This window comes from Miscanthus floridulus, chromosome 19, assembly GCF_019320115.1.
Source record: "Miscanthus floridulus cultivar M001 chromosome 19, ASM1932011v1, whole genome shotgun sequence".
Lineage (NCBI taxonomy): Eukaryota > Viridiplantae > Streptophyta > Magnoliopsida > Poales > Poaceae > Miscanthus > Miscanthus floridulus.
This window is the reverse complement of record NC_089598.1, coordinates 93,735,252-93,753,879: the sequence shown is the minus strand read 5'-3', so window position 1 is coordinate 93,753,879 and position 18,628 is coordinate 93,735,252. Positions and strand designations below refer to the sequence as shown.

At 46.0% G+C, this 18,628-nt stretch overlaps 1 protein-coding gene and 1 pseudogene across 2 annotated transcripts; both read right to left on the bottom strand.

Moving 5' to 3' along the window:
- Window positions 1-47: 47 nt before the first annotated feature.
- Window positions 48-4,087, bottom strand: LOC136526995 (ALA-interacting subunit 3-like). 2 transcript variants are annotated; one of them, XM_066519589.1, is made up of 9 exons: window positions 3,935-4,087; window positions 3,605-3,845; window positions 2,826-2,884; window positions 2,644-2,718; window positions 2,428-2,544; window positions 2,164-2,234; window positions 1,629-1,929; window positions 1,141-1,430; window positions 48-552 (listed from the first exon to the last, which is right to left on the bottom strand). In XM_066519589.1, the coding sequence occupies exons 2-9, from the start codon at window positions 3,693-3,695 to the stop codon at window positions 498-500; spliced, it is 1,059 nt and encodes a 352-aa protein (XP_066375686.1). In that variant the 5' UTR covers window positions 3,696-3,845; window positions 3,935-4,087; the 3' UTR covers window positions 48-497. The 2 variants fall into 2 exon arrangements, with proteins under 2 accessions (XP_066375686.1, XP_066375684.1); XM_066519587.1 differs by having other exon boundaries at window positions 3,605-3,863; window positions 3,935-4,083.
- Window positions 4,088-4,328: 241 nt separating this feature from the next.
- LOC136526389 (cyanidin 3-O-rutinoside 5-O-glucosyltransferase-like) lies at window positions 4,329-5,766 on the bottom strand (annotated as a pseudogene).
- Between the last annotated feature and the right edge of the window lie 12,862 nt (window positions 5,767-18,628).

Sequence of the window (18,628 nt, the reverse complement as noted above, 5' to 3'; positions counted from 1 at the left end):
AAGGGCATTTTGACCGTGCAGGCTGTACTTCCAACCCAAATGTAGATAAGAGCACACACTCGTATACTATAAAATCGTAGTAGACAAACAAACATCAGACAGTGATCAATTTGTACAGAAGTTGGTACTATTCCCCACTGTGGATATTACAATCAACCTACGTCAATCGTTACCCACGCACCGTTGACTGATAACAGATCTTCGGTAGCCGATGCATGAACATCACATAGTAAACTATTAGAGGAAACCGTTTAGAGTGCTCGTACCACGAAGCAAGCCATTAGAGATCTATAGGTATTCTCATGATCACTGCTACATGCAGCTCTAAAGAACACAAGAAACAAAATCACGTAGCCACCTAGATCCCTTTGTAAAAAATGTGAAGTTGTAGCCTGAACCATACTTGCTTATGACCAACGAGATTTCTGGTTCAGATCAATTCATTTCATACAAGTTACACTTCAAGTAGTACGGACACTTGGCGCTCCAAAGACATCTTAGCGTCCTGCAGGGTGTCTGTTCCAGGATAAGTAGTTGTGGTCTCCCAGTTTCCTGCCGAAGGCCACAGACTGGATTAGCATTTCCACTCGTGTAGGGTGTCAATGAAAAATAATGATAGACAGATGCTTTAACAAGCACAGAAAGTCCTAAAACAATCATTCTTATGGTACAAGCCTTGATCATGCCAGGCCACAGTCCACAGTGCATAACATACTCAACACAATGTACCATGATAAGCAAAATAGCAGTGTGAAGGACCAAAACCAGCAAAGTAAAACAGAACAGTGGATTGTCTGGTTCTAGTCCACCAAAATTTATAGAAGATGCACCTATGTAAGTACTTTCAACAACAGGACCAAAGTAGTGTGACATGAAATGTACTCATACAGCCTAAAGCCTGAAGGCCACCTCAACCAGTAATTGACATAAAAGATGGGCTGCACCAGGCATAATCAGAATACCTGACTACAGGTTTTCTATAAACTTGATAGGCTAAACCCAGATTACTTAACAGCAAGCATCACATCACAGTATGGCTATCACAGTGGATAGCATATGCATATATATAGCGGGTTCACAGACTAAATCCAGCACACAGCTAATTTCCAAGTGATTGCAACACAGTAAAAAGTCACTAACCTTGGTTTTACGAAGTACAGCAAGGTGAATGCAAATGCCAGGAAAATGCAGAGCCCACCAACTATAAGGTATGCAAAGCCAAGAAAATCGTTCTTCCCTCCAAGCCAGGTTGCAGTGGAGAGGACCAGCTTTTTCTTGCCGCCGAAGCTATATGTATTGTAGTTGTTATTCAATCTCACCGTTATTGTGTCATTCTCCTTGAGGTCAAAGTGTATTCTTCCATATAACTTTCTGAACGTAGGAAGTGCTGCAGTCCGCATCCAAACGATGAGGTCCTCTTGCTCACTCAACTGTCACATAACATTCAACTGACATGAATAGCTGCCACAGATATTCCTTATCCATACAGCTTTTATTTATCCACATGAACAAGAAATCAATGGACAATAGCAGAAATTATGATGTTGCAGATGTATACTAAATGAACAATAGTCTCCCTATACAAGCATATGCCACAATATGATGGTGCAGAATAAAAGTTCACATACCGGGATCTTTGGGTTAAGTGTTGCTCCACCTTTAAGTGCACCATTCTGGAAGTTGCTCGGATAGACATCTTTACCAAATTTATGCTCCCTATCACTCTTCCAGGAGATGTCTTTCTTGTCCACTGTCAAGTTCTCATTACCACGAGTGAAATTATATGTATCATTAAACAAGCTCCAAGCAATGAGGCCGCAAGGAACAATTGGTTGCCCATTAGCTGTGGTCTTCTCAGGTTCACAAGCGGATGTCTGGTTAGCTTTACTAGCATCTCTTAGCTGCGCATCGTTGCGGCTCTTTACATACCTGAATCAGGGAAGCGCATGGTAAATCTCCAATGCAAGACTGTTCACTTTTTCTTTGGCGGTAAGATATCCAAGTTAGCAGTTAAGTTGTTGTATCATGTTTTCCAATTAAAATAGCATAACGATTGCAAATGATAATTCATAAACATCAGGAAAGTGATAGCTGTCAATTTGTGCCAAGGGATAAAGATTCAAATGATTGTCAATTTGTCAGCAAATCTTAAAAACAGCATACCTCCTATGGTTCTGGTAGAAGTTATCGAGTTCATAATACACAAAAATAGGCTGCTTCATATGCTTTGTAACCTGGAAAGAAATTAATTCAATGCTTCAGCAAAGAAAATTGTGATAAATCTGATAGAAGATGTATGCTGTGGACTGCATGTTTGTTCCAACTTTATAATCATTTTAAAAATTATATTTAATTGCACTTTTGCTTCTTCTATGCCTTAGTATTTCAAACGGTAAATCAATGCCCATGAAAGTCTAAGCTTATTACCGTAAGATTCCTTATGCACTCTTTGGATATGGTTTCATTCTGGATGTAAGCAAGCTTGTTATCAGTCATGTTGCCTGGCACACATGCCTCATCATACCGATCAATAATCTCAACAACCTGCAATCAGTCAACATGTATAAATAGAAAAAAGATGAGACTACCACAACCCACAACATCTATCTTAAGACAGAAGCCACAAGACAAAAGGCAGCATACATCTCTTGCAGCTAGCAGTGAAACAACACCAATGGGAACAAAGATGACCCCGACGATGAAGAAAACAGAGACAACCTACAAAACATAAGTCAAAGATCGAAACATCTGTGAGCTTCTCCGATGTTAGTTTTCTAAATCTCCACAACCAGTAGCGTCATAATCTCCACAGCCAGTAAGCCTACCCATTTTGGAGTAAGAATCGGCTTGCAAGCCGGCAGCTCTTGCTGTGTGAACTTGGAATCTGTACATAAGAATTTCTGAGTAAGAATAGATTTGGGATCCGCAGATGCAAGTCACATCACAGGCTTTGCATTTATCTAACAGGTGATCACAATTTCTGACCTCATAATGTCATTGATACCCAGTGTCCAAAGTCCAAACATGTGTAATGTAAACAATACCATCATTCCAAAGCTAGTTTGACGCTTTTTCATCTTTATTGAACTAGCTATATCACTAAGAAGCTTATACTGTTGTGTACCAACTAGATTGACAGGTTTTCTTCTGGACTTAATATGACAGGATATCACTAACGAAGTAATACCATCATGTAGCACATGGATTGACGGTTTCTCTTCTGGATTGAACTACCTATAATCAATAAGAAAATGAAACTATCATGCACTGAAATAACTAGATTGACTATTTTAGTACTGAACTGAACTAGCCACAATCAGTATGTAAATAACACCATCGTGTGCCAACTAATCTACGTTTTTTCTTCCGGATCGAACTGGCTACAGTCACTAATACGCAAGCTCCCACGATTAACAACATGGCAACAAAAATATCAACGCCAAAAGAGAGCATAAGCTAGCAGCATCTCCAAACCCAAAGGGGGCCAGATTAACACCAAACCACTAGCCCCAGCATATATTATCGCGCCGTCCCTTAGCCTGAACGAAACGAGAGAACCGCCAATACGGGAAGCACAAGGGATAGATTCGGCGCGAGATCTCACACTTGGGCATCCTGGTGTTCCTCCTGGCCGCGCCCCCGGCGGCTGCATCCCCGGATCCGCCGTTGCTTGTTCCGGCCGCGTGGCTGTTCATCTCGCCGGCCGCCACGAGCCCGCCGCCCCAGGAGCCAAGGGCACCTCACGGAAGCCGCCGGCGGGACTGGCGGCGTGAACTGGTCTTCCCGGCCGCTGCGAGAGGACGCTTCCCCGCGCCGGAGCAGCGCCGATCGGGGAGGCTTGCTTGCTGCGAAGGTAAAGGAAGCTGGGGGAGCAGTGATTTGATTTCGGAGTTCTGACCAGCAGGGGTGGAGGAGACGGGAGGGAGGCGCTCACTTGCGAGGTGGTTGGGCTGGGTTGGGTTCGTGACTTCGTGTCGAGCCGGCGTCGACGCTTCCCCGCGCCGGAGCAGCGCCGATCGGGAGGCTTGCTTGCTGCGAAGGTAAAGGAAGCTGGGGGAGCAGTGATTTGATTTCGGGCTTCTTGAATTGAAAGTGGGCTTTTGTTAAAATGCCATTTCATAACGGGTTTCGTCGGATCACCGTTATAAAACATGGTCATCATGTCAAAATGCCATTGGAGAGCTTTGAGACTCTTTTCTTTCTTTTCTGCCCCTGCCCTTTTTCTTTTTGTTTCACAGGATGCTGCTCGGACGGAACGGAGGCGTCGCAAAATTGAATGAGCGCTCTTCTTCAACTAGCGCTCATCTTCTCTGAGCACGGCGATTCTTCTACGACGTCCCCCCGACGGCGGCCGCCTCTTTGGCGCGTTGGCCCCAGCACTCTGCTCGCGCCCTCACTGCCGAAGCACTGCCCGTGCTTCCCATGACCATCTTGACGCACCGCTGGAGCTCACCACGCCCCACGCACGCACGCCCACGCCCACGCACGCAGACGCCTCCACTAGTGCTACCACGGTGGGCTGGTCCGCCCACCTCGGCACGGCCACCATCGGCACGTCGCCCGTGATGCTCTCCAGTGTCGAGTCCCACCAGCAGTGCGTGACGGAGCACCTGATGGCGCCGTGCGACAGGACCTTCGTCTGGTTGCACCACTCCACCACCATCCCCTTCCCCTGCCCGCTATCACTCCCACCACCACCGGTGTTGCCCTTGCGCCCACCAGGAGGTACGCCCGGCCGGTGGCCTCTAGGCCACGCCTCAACTCCTCGTCCTGCCACTTGCTCAACGAGAGGATGCTGCCGAAGGACACGAACACCACAGAGCGCGCCGGCTTCGTGTCCAGCCAGTCCATGTACGCGGTGGCGTCATTGGGCTGGAATAGCTCCACACATGGCCTGCATAGTTCGTCCACCACCACTAGGCCCACGGCGATGAGGTTGAACCCCGGCACCGCGCGCAACGCCTCGGGCTCCAGCACGTTGAACGTGTCCACAAGCACCGCCGTGGGCCTGTGCTTGTCCAGCGCCAGGAAGATGTCGCGCAACATGTCGAGCGTCAGGTAGTTGCGGCTCCTCGGTGAGGCCATGGACGTGAAGGACGGGATCACGTCGGCCTTAAGCGGCGGGAGGCCCGATAGGCGGACGGCGGCGTGAGGGTCCGCGACGTCGCTCGTGCAGGAGCGCGCCGTGGCCGTGGAAGTAGTGGTAGTACATGGCGAACACCGTGGCCAGCTTGACCCAGTACAGCGCCGTGGGGACGTCGTGCGCCCGCACGACCGCGGGACCCACCCAATGAGCGCGGTGTACACGACGCACATCATGGGGTGCCCCCGCCTAGCGAGGCGGGCGACGATGGAGGCGAGCGTCTCGGACCCAACTTCTCGCGCGCGCTCCCTGTACGCGCTGACGCCTTGGCCGTGCTTGTTAGGGTTGAACCCGCTGTCGAAGCCGTCTGAGTAGGGGATGAACGAGACGATGCCCTGGACGACCTCGCCGTCGGGGGACGTCGGGTGTGGGAACATGTGGAGGTGGCCGCTGACGGCGGTGGAGAAGGTGACACGCGCGTTGGGCATCGCCGCCGCGACGCGCACCGCCAGCCGCCACGCCGGGTCGATGTGGCTCTGCATCGGATCGGTCACAAACAGGAAGTGCTCCTGAATTGTCGTCGTCGGCCTCGATCTGGCCGGCACAGAATCAAGTGACGAGCTCCGGTGAAAGGGGCAGGGGCAAAAGAGGAAGAAAAGGGTTCTAAACTCACCGGATGGCATTCTAGCGAGTGAGTCGTGTTTCATAATGGCAAGCTGGTGAAGCGCCGTTGTGGGATGGCAAATCACCGAAGCCCACTTTCCATGATGGCCGAATTCCAAAAAGCTCTTTAATTTCGGAGTTCTGACCAACAGGGGTGGAGGAGACAGGAGAGAGGCGCTCACTTGCGAGGTGGTTGGGCTGGGTTGGGTTCATGACTTTGTGTCGAGCCGGGGGGCGGGGGAGGGGACCGCCCAAGTTGTACGCTCGATTTCTTCTTCTAGAAGACTAGAAGATACCGTGGATTTTCAGTATGTGCATTCTCGTACGATTTCACGGTGTGGATTTTTTTTACTGCAAAATGAGGATACGGCGGAATGTGAGAGATTAAGGCCATGTTTGCGTACCTTTCCGAAAATACTTTGGTTTTTTAAAATTGTTGGGTGTTTGGATACAATAAACTTTGTAGTTTCTAAAACCATAGTTTTGTAAAAACTGTAGTCTTTTTGAAGTTTTAAAAACTCCGCTCATAACCTCTAATTTCTAAACCATATGGTTTTGTATCTCTTTGGCTTAACCCAAACAGGCCCTAATTGATATCTTAGGTGCTGTTTGGTTCGTTCATTTTGCTTGGTGATTTGATTACAACACAAGTTGATTGTGTTGTTTATATTTGGTTCTAGCACAATGTAAAGCGATAACGTGGAATCGGATCTCAGCTTAGTTAAAAGTTGATAAGAATACATGAGGAGGCAAAACAGATCCCGTTACCGCACGCTTCTCGTTGCTCATTGTGCTCCTTCTTATCATCCGATCCCGGTGTCGAAGCTTAACGGGGCACCGTCCTCAAGGTCTACTAGGCGCAGCAGGACTGGGGCGCCAGCTGAGGGGGGCACCCGACCATGAGGGCATCGAGCATGGGAGCGACAAGCCGTGTGGTCATGGTGAGCAGAGGCGTGGGCGGCCGATGCATAAATCGATCAGTAGGGGCTGCAGTAGTGGGTTGGGATGCCACTTCCCCATGGTTAGGCATGGCCATGGTCAAAGCTCGAGCTTGCGCTATCGATAGCAAGGAACGGATGAAGAAGGAAGACGCGAGATGAGCACAGGAGATCGACATGAGGTGGTGGCGTGTCGGGATGCCTCATCCCTATGGTTAGAGTTTGAGGGGGTAGCACTAAGGAGAGGGAGTGCCGAAGCGAATATCATAAGGCAGAGCGAGGAGAAAAGGAGGAGGACGACCAGTTTCCCTTTCCATTATTAATACGAACCAAACAATCATAGTTTTTTTGTTACATTTATTTAGATCACGACATGTCGGTGTTTGGTGACTGGCAACCTTGCTAAGTGAGGATTGGTTGGGCTTCAGTGTAAACTGAACTTGATGGTTAACATGAGACAATGATTTATGAAGGTTTAGGCCGCTGGATATCGTAATACCCTACATCCAGTTTAGCGTGCTGCCTTGCGTTGCATTGCTAAGTATGATGATGTTACAAAGGGGTGCCCCTGCCTCTCTTTATATAGTCCAAAGGGCAGGTACATAATTTTTGTCCTAGTCGGTTACAATAGAAGAGGTATAATCCTATTACAAAGATAGACTTTTTGTAAATCTGACTAGGTCGGTCTTTCTTGCCTTGGAAGACACGCCACCTTGTTCCATGCCTTCCTAGCAGACCGTGGGCTGACCCATCTCCTTGCCGAGTAGTCGGCCCTACGGGGAACCCTTAGGATCTTGGTCTGTCAAACCCATACGATCTTGATCCATCACAATTGTATCAATTCCATTAACGTTTGCATTTATAAAGTTTTAACCAAACATCACCTTAAAGCAACTCGAAGAGCTTCTTTATATTCTTCTTTATTGGTGGGAATAGAGATTTTGGTGAAAAATATTCTCCAATAGGTAAGAGCGGGATTGGCTCTCTAGAGTACACACAAGATATAGAGAGTTGTTGGAGTGTGAAAAGATATAGAGATTGATTTTTATTCAAATGTCTTGCCAAATAATAATTTAGAGAGTAAGTCTTAATAAAGTACTCTTATAGATGCTCTTAGAAAGAGTTTCGACCTAATAAAGAGAAGGATATTTTTGTATGGTTACTGGATAAATCTAGGAAGGAAAAATTGGCTAGTACACATCGAAAGTGAAGGTCGTTTGTTGGTGGACATCTAAAATGGAGCCATTTGCTAGAACACACCTTCGTTGCTGACAATTATGCCGCTGGACACCGCACCCCTTATTTTATTTATTTCTACCGGTTGAGGAGAGAGAACAGTGGTGGAATGTTATTTTTGCTCTTTCTTTGTCCCCTCTCCCTCTCACACTGCTCTCTAGCAGCAGCGACGCAGGCCCATCACAGTGAGCTCGCACCTCCCCTGCTCTTCATCCTGCCCTTCCTCCCCCACCGCACACCAGCATCGCCGTGGCGGGGAAGCCGTAGAGCATGAGGGAGCACCAGCACCTGTGCATAGCGCGGCGAGGCCAGACAAGGGCGGTGGCGCATGGGCCCCACCGTAGGCCAAGCGGAGCAGAGGCGCGAGCTCGGCGCGGATCGGTGGGATCAATTATGAGCTAGCCTCGGCATGGGTCTGCGCGAATGGCGTCGCGGTGCGTGTGTGTGGGTCCCCGTGCGCGTGCTGCTGCATAGCAGCGGGGCCGCAGCCCTATGGCTGCCTAGACCATGGCCGTGTACCGCGAGCACACCACCACCATGACCGCGCCCGCGGGTGCAGCTCAGTCAGGGCAGAGCGGCTCGCTCCTGAGGAGCGACCTCTCTGTCCACCAGGCGTTGGAGAGGCGAACTCGACTACGGATGCCACCAGCGTGAGGAGCCCACGAAGATGGGGATGGAGGCCAAGCGGAAGCAGGAACGGCGGTCCACGGAGCTCTAAACGCGGAAGAGAGCGGGCGATGCTCGGCGACAGACTTGGTGACGCACATGCCCACGTAGGTGCCACCATCCTCGATGCCCACGGCTCATGGACGGCGTCGGATCCTGGATGCAGTCCTGGGAACGCTCGACAACCTGCTCCTCGATGCCACGCTCTGGGACAGCAAGCTGCCAGGCTGCGCTAGCGCCCACAGGGCCATGTCCCATCTATGATGAAAATCTAGGGGGCTTAAGTTCACACGGGTACAAAGACATCAAGCTTAGCTCAACGCTTCAGCATCGTCTTCAACCTCAGTTCAACGCTCAAGCTTATCCTTTCCATCCTCCAATGGCAAAAAAATTTAGGGGGCTGAGGGGGGCTCCATAGGCTCAGCCATGGTAGGGAGGGCTCGAGCCCCTAGCCCCCCTAGCAGATCCGCCGCTGGTCATGGCCATGGCAAGAGGAAGGAGACCAAGGTAGAAGAAAGATCTAGGGGCAAAAAGGATATTTTACCATGCTTCTCTCTCCACGAAAGCCAAAAATTAATATTTTATTAGACGAAGTGCCCACTGGTAAATTTGCTAAGAATCAGAGTGTCCTCCAGTAAATCGCTCCATTTTGGATATCCCGCAGCAAAGGGTGGTCAATTTTCAGTGTCCCGAGCCAATTTTGCCGTCTAGGAACTATTCTACTAAATAAATGTATAGAAGGTTGACATTTAGAAGTGTGACTAATGGGATGATATCTAAGTTATGGAAAAGTAGAATCCCAACCAAGCTAAAGTTGTTTGTTTGGTTGGCCACACATGATAGGTTGCAAATAGGGGTTAATTTGAAGAAAAGAAAATGGAAGTGTAGCAAGAATTGTTGCCTATGTGGGATCATATACTCTTTCAATGCCATATAGCTGAATCTATCTTATTTTGTTTTTAGGCAAATTTTGCTCAGGGACACCGCACAAACATCTAATATGCTGCTAGACACCACCAACTCCAAAATATACCCAGTACCATTATGAGATCGTGATTCTTTGCTGCTAGACACTGCACCATTAAAATATTTTCGTGGTTTGTGAGAGAGAAAGGGTGGTGAATAGACCAAATTGCCCATGCGAGTCATCTTCCACCTTTGTTCGTTAGCCACGGCTAAAGACTATGTGCGTGTGGGGTTGGGGGTGGCTCCAACTGGGTTGAGCCGATAGCACGACAGTGTCGGGCACTCGATGGCCCGTGGAGCTACAAGCCACCACGCGCAGCCGCTCCCACCTTTTCTACCGCGCCGCCCATGGCCTACTCCCTCCGTTTTTAAAGAGGCCTTAGGTTGAGATATGATACTCTCGACAGTTTGCAAGATGTTTTTAATTATTAGATCCCTTGGGAGGAAAGAATTATCATATTAAGTTTTTGATGTTTTCAATTATCATGTGAGAATTATGGAATGTTAGAAAGAATAAGACAGGGGATTGAAAGAAAGATTCTATAGTCTCTAATGAGTTTCTCACAAAATTGGTACCTACCTACACAGATGGCGAATGTTATTGAAGGTGGATGATGCCAAATATCTAGACGATAGGATTAATGTAGCAGAACCGTCTAATTTATTAGAGCACAAGTACAATGACAGTCCGCAAGCGGTCACACTATCATACTTGAGCCCATATAGACCTGGTATTTCATTGAGTACCACGAAGGGTCCTGATTAACCATCAACATACAACCAAGATCGTACATGATTCAATAGACATGTCACATGTTATATCAGTTCATAAATACAACGTCATACATCAGAGTATGATTAAGAGTTATTACAAACCATGTTCAAATAAAATAGTAGCGGAAGCAATTAAGTTTAAAAACCAACACCTCACATCATTGTTCCAATATAGTGCCAGTCCATGATCACAGCCACAAAAGCATGATAGAGGGAATTAACGAGAGACGCCTTGCCTAGGGCCCTACTCCTAGTCTATAGTGGGATAGAAGCAGTTCTTACAGTAGCCATGATAAACTGTACCATCTACAATAAGTAAGAAATAAACCCTAAGTATGAGAAGGTACTCAACTAGACTTACTTGTCATAAACCAAAAAGAAAGTGACTCCAAGGATCATGCAAGGCTTTATAAGTGGAGCTAGCTAGATAACATTTTGCATGAAAAGCTACTAATTCAGTTATACATTTATAATTCGGTCATCAAGTTAAATATAGCTATTCATCTCTAGATTAGCAACTAACATATGCCAAACATGTGGTATATCATTTAGTAGCATATAGTAGTAACCATAGCCGGTATAAAAGTTCCTAGTTCACCATAACCATCATTCCATAATCCAGTTACTACGAAGTTGAAGCTAGCCAAGTTTTTTACTGTCTGGGAGAGACGACAATTCGATTCGATTTCAACCAGCTAGGAATTTATTCCTAACATAAACCCAGGCAGACCAGATAAACGGTCACCTTTGGTATAACTCAGGTACACATTTCATGGGATCGATCAGCACCGCACAACCAGGGACAACCAGCTGCTAGGACGATCAGGACTGCCCTACCCTTGGGCTCACATCTAGCTCCCTGTACATCCTTTGAGAAAGCCAGCTGCTAGGACTCAAGTGATATTTTGTAAAACATGAGAGACTTAAAATGCTCCCGGGCTTGCCTTTAACAAAAGAAGTTGACCAATGATTTGAGCACTTAGGTAGGTCCTCAAGAGTTTGCTCCTTGCCTTCTAGAGCTATGGGCTGAGGTGCCTCCTGATGTTCCTCTTCTTTTTTGTTGAATTCCAATAAAGTGATCCCCTCGGATGATCCTATATGCATGAGCATGAAATAAGATATCACGAATGCATATATACTGACATGCATGATATGATATGGTGTGATGAAATGCATCCTCATAAGTGTTATCAACAACATTACATTAAGGTGATAACAAGATAAATTTTCTTTTACTGAGTAGGTGTATATCTCTTCTCTTGCAATTAAACAAATTCTCATCTAAGCAATTTTCTAGACTGTAAGACAGCAGCCAAATGTTTTGACCATAACTAGAGTTATACACATCTAAATAATATGGTTATGGACTTTCTAGAAAGCTTATAAAATTTACTAGAACTTTCTTTTAATCATCTTAAGGTGATTTAGTAGTTATCTAGGCCAAACAATTCCATCTTTTAGATCTATCCAGAGAACAAGTATTTCTGACAGCAGACTTCTAACAGCTAAAATTCTCAAACCATAAGGACTATGACTTTGAAAAATTAACACAAGGTAGATAAGTAAGTTATCTATAACTTTTTTATTAACAAGTTTCATAGAAAAGATCGTTATCATCATGGATTTACCACCACAACAGAAACTATATATGTAACCATCTAGTTGAATTATAAAGCAATAATTAACTAGCTACCTATAACCAATTACTTCTAAGCCTAACTAATATCACAAGCAGATCATATGCATCATAAGAGTCATAGAAAACATCATGGTTAAGCCGAACTAATTTATTTATATTCATTTATCATTTTCCTTATATAATAAGGTGATTTAAATGATAAATATTTCTAGTGCTCAATAAATTTTGAGGAAATTACAGTAGCCTAAAAATGACCCTAATACTCTATTGTACCATTTTCGTGCCATTTGTATAAGTATAGCCACCTCTACAAAAATGATAAGCTACATATGCTTGGTTTAGCAAAAATAGTTTAGCACAGTGAAAAATGTCAAGCAACATATTTAATATTTTTATTACTGTTCTCCTAGCATAAGAATATTGTATAAAAATTTGCATGATCATATGTTATGTATTTTTACCCTATTTAATTTCACTAGAAACTAGCAATTAATTAGGATTAAATATGAAGACCATATTTCAAGTATGCCTACTATAGGTTTAGTATTTTTCCTAGCTAGAGCATGTAAACACAAGACGAGCAAAATTGGAATCACAATTTTATCATCTTCCTAGCTCAAGTTATGCATTTTACAAGATATAACCTAATTTAAAAGCACTTATCTTGCTCAATTTAATTCTCCATAAAAATACCCTAAATAGTATATTTCATATTTTTATCAAATAGTACACTTTAAGATAAATCCAAAAAAATTTGGTTCACCCCATTTGGATACTCCTAGCTCCAGATATGAATTTTTGAAATTTTTATTCAAATCTATGAAAATAATTCAAAAACCAACTAAACCCTAAATGCTAGGTACACCCGATCTATACACCCTCAGGTGCTGACATGCGGGTCCCATGGTCAACTTGGCCCCACTCGTCAGTGGAATCAGAGCAGAGTGCGTTGTTGATCGGCGACAAACTCATCGACAGCAAGGTCACCGGCGGTAGTGTCATCGACGTTGTGCTCCCCACAATCTTGTGCACCCATTTGTACCCTTGGCTGGCTCGATGGATCACCGGAGCGACCTCGTCGACGAGCATGGTGGCTCACGCAGCGGTGCGCGGTGGCAGACTCGAAGTCTTCGGTGATGGCATATCCAGGCGAGCGCGACTACAACATCAGTAGGTCCTAGTGGAGCTCTAGGGTTAGGTTAGGGCGATGGTGGAGCAGCGGTGAAGCTTGGCCGCGTGCATGGCGGCGTAGCGGAGCACAGAGCACGATGGTGGTGTCGCTGTTCTAGAGAGCCGGTGATGGGTGATGAGTCTCCATCTTCGGTGATGGTGCTAGGGTTAGTGGAGGTGCAGAAACACGTGCTAGAGGGGAACGACGGGGTCTAGCTAAGCTCGACCGCAATGAGCTGGAGCTCACGACCATGGCGGGTGCGTGTAGTGTAGTCGCACGTTCCCGTGAGACGGCGGCGGTAATGGTGAACTAGGCTACAGCACGAGCACCTACGACCTAAGACGATGATGGAACAGTGGAGAAGAAGGTAGGAGCTACGGTGGATAGGGCTAGCCATGGGCGACCTTCAAGCTCAGCGGCGCACAGCGGTTATGGTGGTGACGGTGATAGACCATAGGCCTTTAGCTTGGTTCAAGCTAGGGCAATGGCAGGTTAGTGAGGTGGTGGAGGTGATGGCGGAGCTGTGGGCATGAGTCATTGAGCGGTGGTGCTACAGTGGCAGTGCTTGAGCACGGTGGAGGCACGGCGGCGATGTTGCTGCAGTGCTGCTCCACTCTAGAGATGCGCGTGGGCGAGAGAGAAAGCGAGAGCGAGAGCGAGCGCGTGGGTGAGTGGAGAGCCAAGGGCTCTCCCTTTTGGTGTGGTAGGGCGGGCCGGTGCTGGCGGACTGCCGCCACATGGCACGAGCGGCCTGGGCGCAGTCAGCCACGACGACTGGCAATTTGAATCGGCAAGGGCAGATTCAGTCCGTCTGACGGTCGATTTTCAAACCTCCAAATTTCCCACACCGTGGCGAATTAGTGAAAACTTCATTAATACAAAGTGTAGAGCTACATGAATACTACAAGATTGATTAAAGGAGTTTTGTATAATCATAATGGTTTTCAAACCATAAGGCTCCAAAATAGGCTACATTAAAACTAAAAATAGCTTGAAGACAAAAAAATTCTAAGTTACAAACAACATTAAGTTGAAAATTGTGAGCTCTATTTGACTATATGAGGCACTGATTTAGCTCATGACCCTTAAATAAAGTTTGTTACCCTTGATGTGAACTACAACTTTTATTTAGGTCACACAGCCATACAAACACTCTAAGCTATTGTTCAACTTTGGTCAAACTAGCATCATGAAAATGGCATTCCAAGGTAACCCAACACTTAGAAGTAAAATTGGTTCATGTCATGAATACAAAAGTTGTTCCATTTGCCATCCTAGATGTATCTAAGGTATTATTGTGACCTTACAACCATTTCATACATTGGTCATACATTATTAGAAGCATAAGCATATATATATAATCAACATTTCATGCGATAATGTATAAGAATGAGATGAAATTTCATATGCTCATGTTCATGAATGCTTGGTGATGTTTGTGCTCATGAAATGCAAGTGTCAAATGCCATGCTTAACACTAGGGTATTACAATCAAGGACATGAACACTTGGCTAAAGGACTATCGGAGGTAAACTAAAGACCTAGAAGTGGAGGGTGAAAGGATCAAGATGCCCAAGAGGGAGGGGGGTGAATTGGGATAATTCTAAATTTTAGCAATAATTAAACCCAATACTTAGCCCACTTCACCCCTTGTGCCTAGAATGTGCTTCTATTATTCTACCGCATAAAAGTTTTGCACCCTAGGTTCCAATCCTACTCTAGCATGGCAATTCTAGAAATGTAAAGACAAGAAATAAATTGCTCAAATATAAATGCTCAAAGTAAGGAGAGGGAAATGAATGCGGCGATGTTTTCCCAAGGTATCGTAGAGTCACCACTCCCCACTAGTCCTTGTTGGAGCACCCGGGTAAGGGTGTAGCTCCCCTTAATCCACGCAAGAATCAAGTGCTCTCTATGGGTTGATTCTTCGACACTCCATCGTGGTGAATCACCCACAACCGCTCACAACTTAAGTTGGGTCATCCATAAGCTCCACCAGATGATCACCAAACTCCCAATCACCACTAAGCCCTCTAGGTGATGGCGATCACCAAGAGTAACAAGCACAAACTCTCACTTGACTATGACAAGCCTAATGAGAAGGGTGGATGCACACTTGCTACTCTCCTTGCACTAATGAGGACCTTAATCTTGGATTCTTAAATTTCAACCACCTCACTTGGCTCTTGCTCTCCCTTGCACTCTCAAGGTGTTTCTCAGCTGAACAAATGGACAAGCGACCTCCCTTGGATAAGTGGAGTAAATATTTATACCCCTCATTCAAAGCATAACATTTGGAGGCTGAGTCAGCATTCTACGGGGTGACCGGACGCTCCGGTCAGGGTGACCGGACACTCCGGTCAGGGTGACTGGATGCTTCGGTCAGTTATACCCACAAAGAGCCATTAAGCTCTGACCAGACTCTAACCTGCGTCCGATCAGCACTGACCGGATGCGTCCAATCAAGAAAAACGCTCTCCGGAACCTTACTGATGTTAATCAGACGCTGGCACCTAGAGTTCGATCACTTCACTATTTAGCGTCTGGTCAGTTACCTGATCTTGACCAGCGTCCGATCAAGAAAATCCTCTAGAACCTCTCTAGAGTTGACCGAACATAGGCACCCAACGTCCGGTCCACTTTCACTCAGCGTTCGGTCAGTACCAAACATCTTCAATTAATCAGATGAACTAACCGGGCTCACCCTCCAGCGTCCAGTCACAATCAAACCAGCATCCGATCAATCATTTGACCCTCCATTCACTTCCAACTCGAAATCCTATGTGAATGAAGTTTGCTCCAATTGATCTTAGGGCTATTCCTAAGCTACCTAGTGCTATGTTTGACAAGTGTCCACCACACCTAACCCACTTGACTTACCTAGGTCAAGCAAGTAGTCCATACCCCCTTAATAGTACGACCAAAGGAAAAATAAAGTCCTAAACTACTCTAAGTGTCTCTCCAACACCAAACGACACTTAGAACTAGCTCGTCCTTAACCTTATCGTCCATCCTTTGAAAACCAAAATGATTTCCATCGTCAGGGGCATGACAACCATGATTGCCCAATCAATTACCATTACCATGACCTAACTCAAATTGCCTTTGCAAAACACACGTTAGTCATAGTAATTTTGTGTCGTCATTAATCACCGAAACCCAACTAGGGGCTTAGATGCTTTTAATCTCCCCCTTTTTGGTGATTGATGACAATACGACCTCGAGTATGTAGAAGAGATGAGTGAGGTTTTCAATATGCCTGGTTCATATAAGCTTTTGATAATAAGAGCAAAGGGGTTATACATGCTTATATGATTCAAGCCAACATGGTGTACTCAAAAGATATGAAATAAGCATGAGTACATGAAGTAAAGCTCATTTGAATCGGTGTAAAACGCGGAAGCAAAGAAAATGAGCATTACCAAATGACATGACATATGTATAAATCAATATAGAGAGCACACATGTCACATAAGTCTCACCAACAAATGTATATAATATAATGCATGAAAGTAAACATGAATGCATGAAGTATCACACACAAAAGACCAAAAGAATCATATTGAGACTATCTCACACGCTCCCCCTAGATCTAATACTCCCCCTAAATCTAACATACTTCCTCCCTCTCCCCCTTTGGTCTCAAGCACCAAAACCTAAGGGTCGGACAGCGGGACAGAAGCAGACGAGTTAGGCGCTGAGGTGCGTTGAGAAATCTAGAACTAAGCAGCAGCATCCTCTGACCCTGAACTCTAAGCGGTTTGACCCTCTATAGCTAGAAGTGAAGGTAAAGTGATCAAGGTCTGCTCAGTAGCTGACATGGCCTATGACTCTAGAAGTATCATTGTAGGAAGTGGAGCCTCATCTGCCGCTATCACTAATGATGCAATAGACGAAGGGATCGTCTTGGTAGTCCCGGTAACTGGTGCAACTATGGTAGGGACAAGGACTCATAACTCTAGAGGTATAGGCTGCCCTGTAAGCTCACTGAAGGTAGCACCAAGACTCTTGAAGACTAGGGTGTCCATCACTAACACTGAAGAACTTTGAGTTGGAGTGAAGCCTGTAATAATAGGAGTGAAGTGAGGACCCTGAGCAGTCACTGGTGAAGCAAACCACTAGGACACTTGCTCTGTAGGTGAAGCAAATTGAGTAGCTGGTGGTCCCTGATTCTGAAGCCCACTGGGCTATAAAACTAGAGTCACTAGAGTGGTGGTAGTAGGCTAGCCTATCTGAGGTGTAGACTATTGAGGAGAAACTCCAATAGCATTGAATACATGCTGCATGAAGCCAAGTAACTGCTACTGAATCATAAGTTGCTGCTACTACCTCTGAAACTCATCCTGCTGAGCCTAAACCTAAGCAAGTGCAGCTGCGGTCTCTTGTGCCTGGCATGCCTGGTCCTATCTTATTCGCTCAAGTACTACTAGAAGAGTTGGATCTGTCTACGGTGGCTGTGGTGGAGCAGAGCTATAGCCACTAGACTCTCTGTCGTGTGGTCAAGGTGCCATCTGTGGTATCGACTGATAATCATCATCAGAGCTATCGCTCCGGTAGCTCTCAACCACATCCTCCTGCTAAGCATCAAGCTGCTCCTCCTCTATCGCTGCAATGCCCCTGATAATCTCATCCTGCTGGGCTGCCATCTCTGGTACCTCTGGGCAACGGCTCAGCTGGCGAGGTGTCCTCGCATGACTGTGGCGTAGCACCTGGGTCATGTCATATGATGAAAACTTAGTAGTAGTACCTATGTACTCTACCATAGTCTCAGAAGACTTTTGTGTAACTGCCTTTCAGATTAGGAAAGTGATCCAATGAGCATAAGGCAGATGACGGTGACCTCTGAAGCTCTCTGCTAGTGTATCCTCCATTTCTGAAAGTATCACATCCCAAATATCAAAGACTGACTGAGACACTAGGTGATATACTAGCCATAGCTAAATACGTGTCAGGCCCTCATGGTAACCCATCCTCAGAAGCAAAATCCTCCTCATAATAGCATCAAGAAGCCGAGCTATAGGAGTAAGGTCACGTGGTGTCCCACTCGACCCCTTGCCAAAAGGCTCTGTGAAGCAAGGTCTGACAATATCTGTGGGTGGCACAAGTCCATAGTGAGGGCATCTCGAAGGCTCTGTCTGTCCATAGCATACCTCATGAAGGCGAATGGGTGACTCTAGAATCCTCAGTATCTCTTTGACCCTCAAGCTCTGGAGCCTGTAGTCATGACCTCTGAATGCAAAGTGAATGAATCTGTGCCTCGGGTCAATCCAAAGTGAGGAGTAGAACTCACGGACCCATGATGGAATATAACGGCCAGTACATCCAAGAAGATCTATCAAGCCTGGTAGATAGGAAAGGTGAGGATGGATCTGCTCGCCTACAGCTGCAACTAGAGATTCTATAGAGTAGACTCTCTAAGATCTGAAGGCAACTCCACTATTAAGATAAGCATTATAGAAATCCTCCTACAACATAGTATAGAAGTTCTCTGA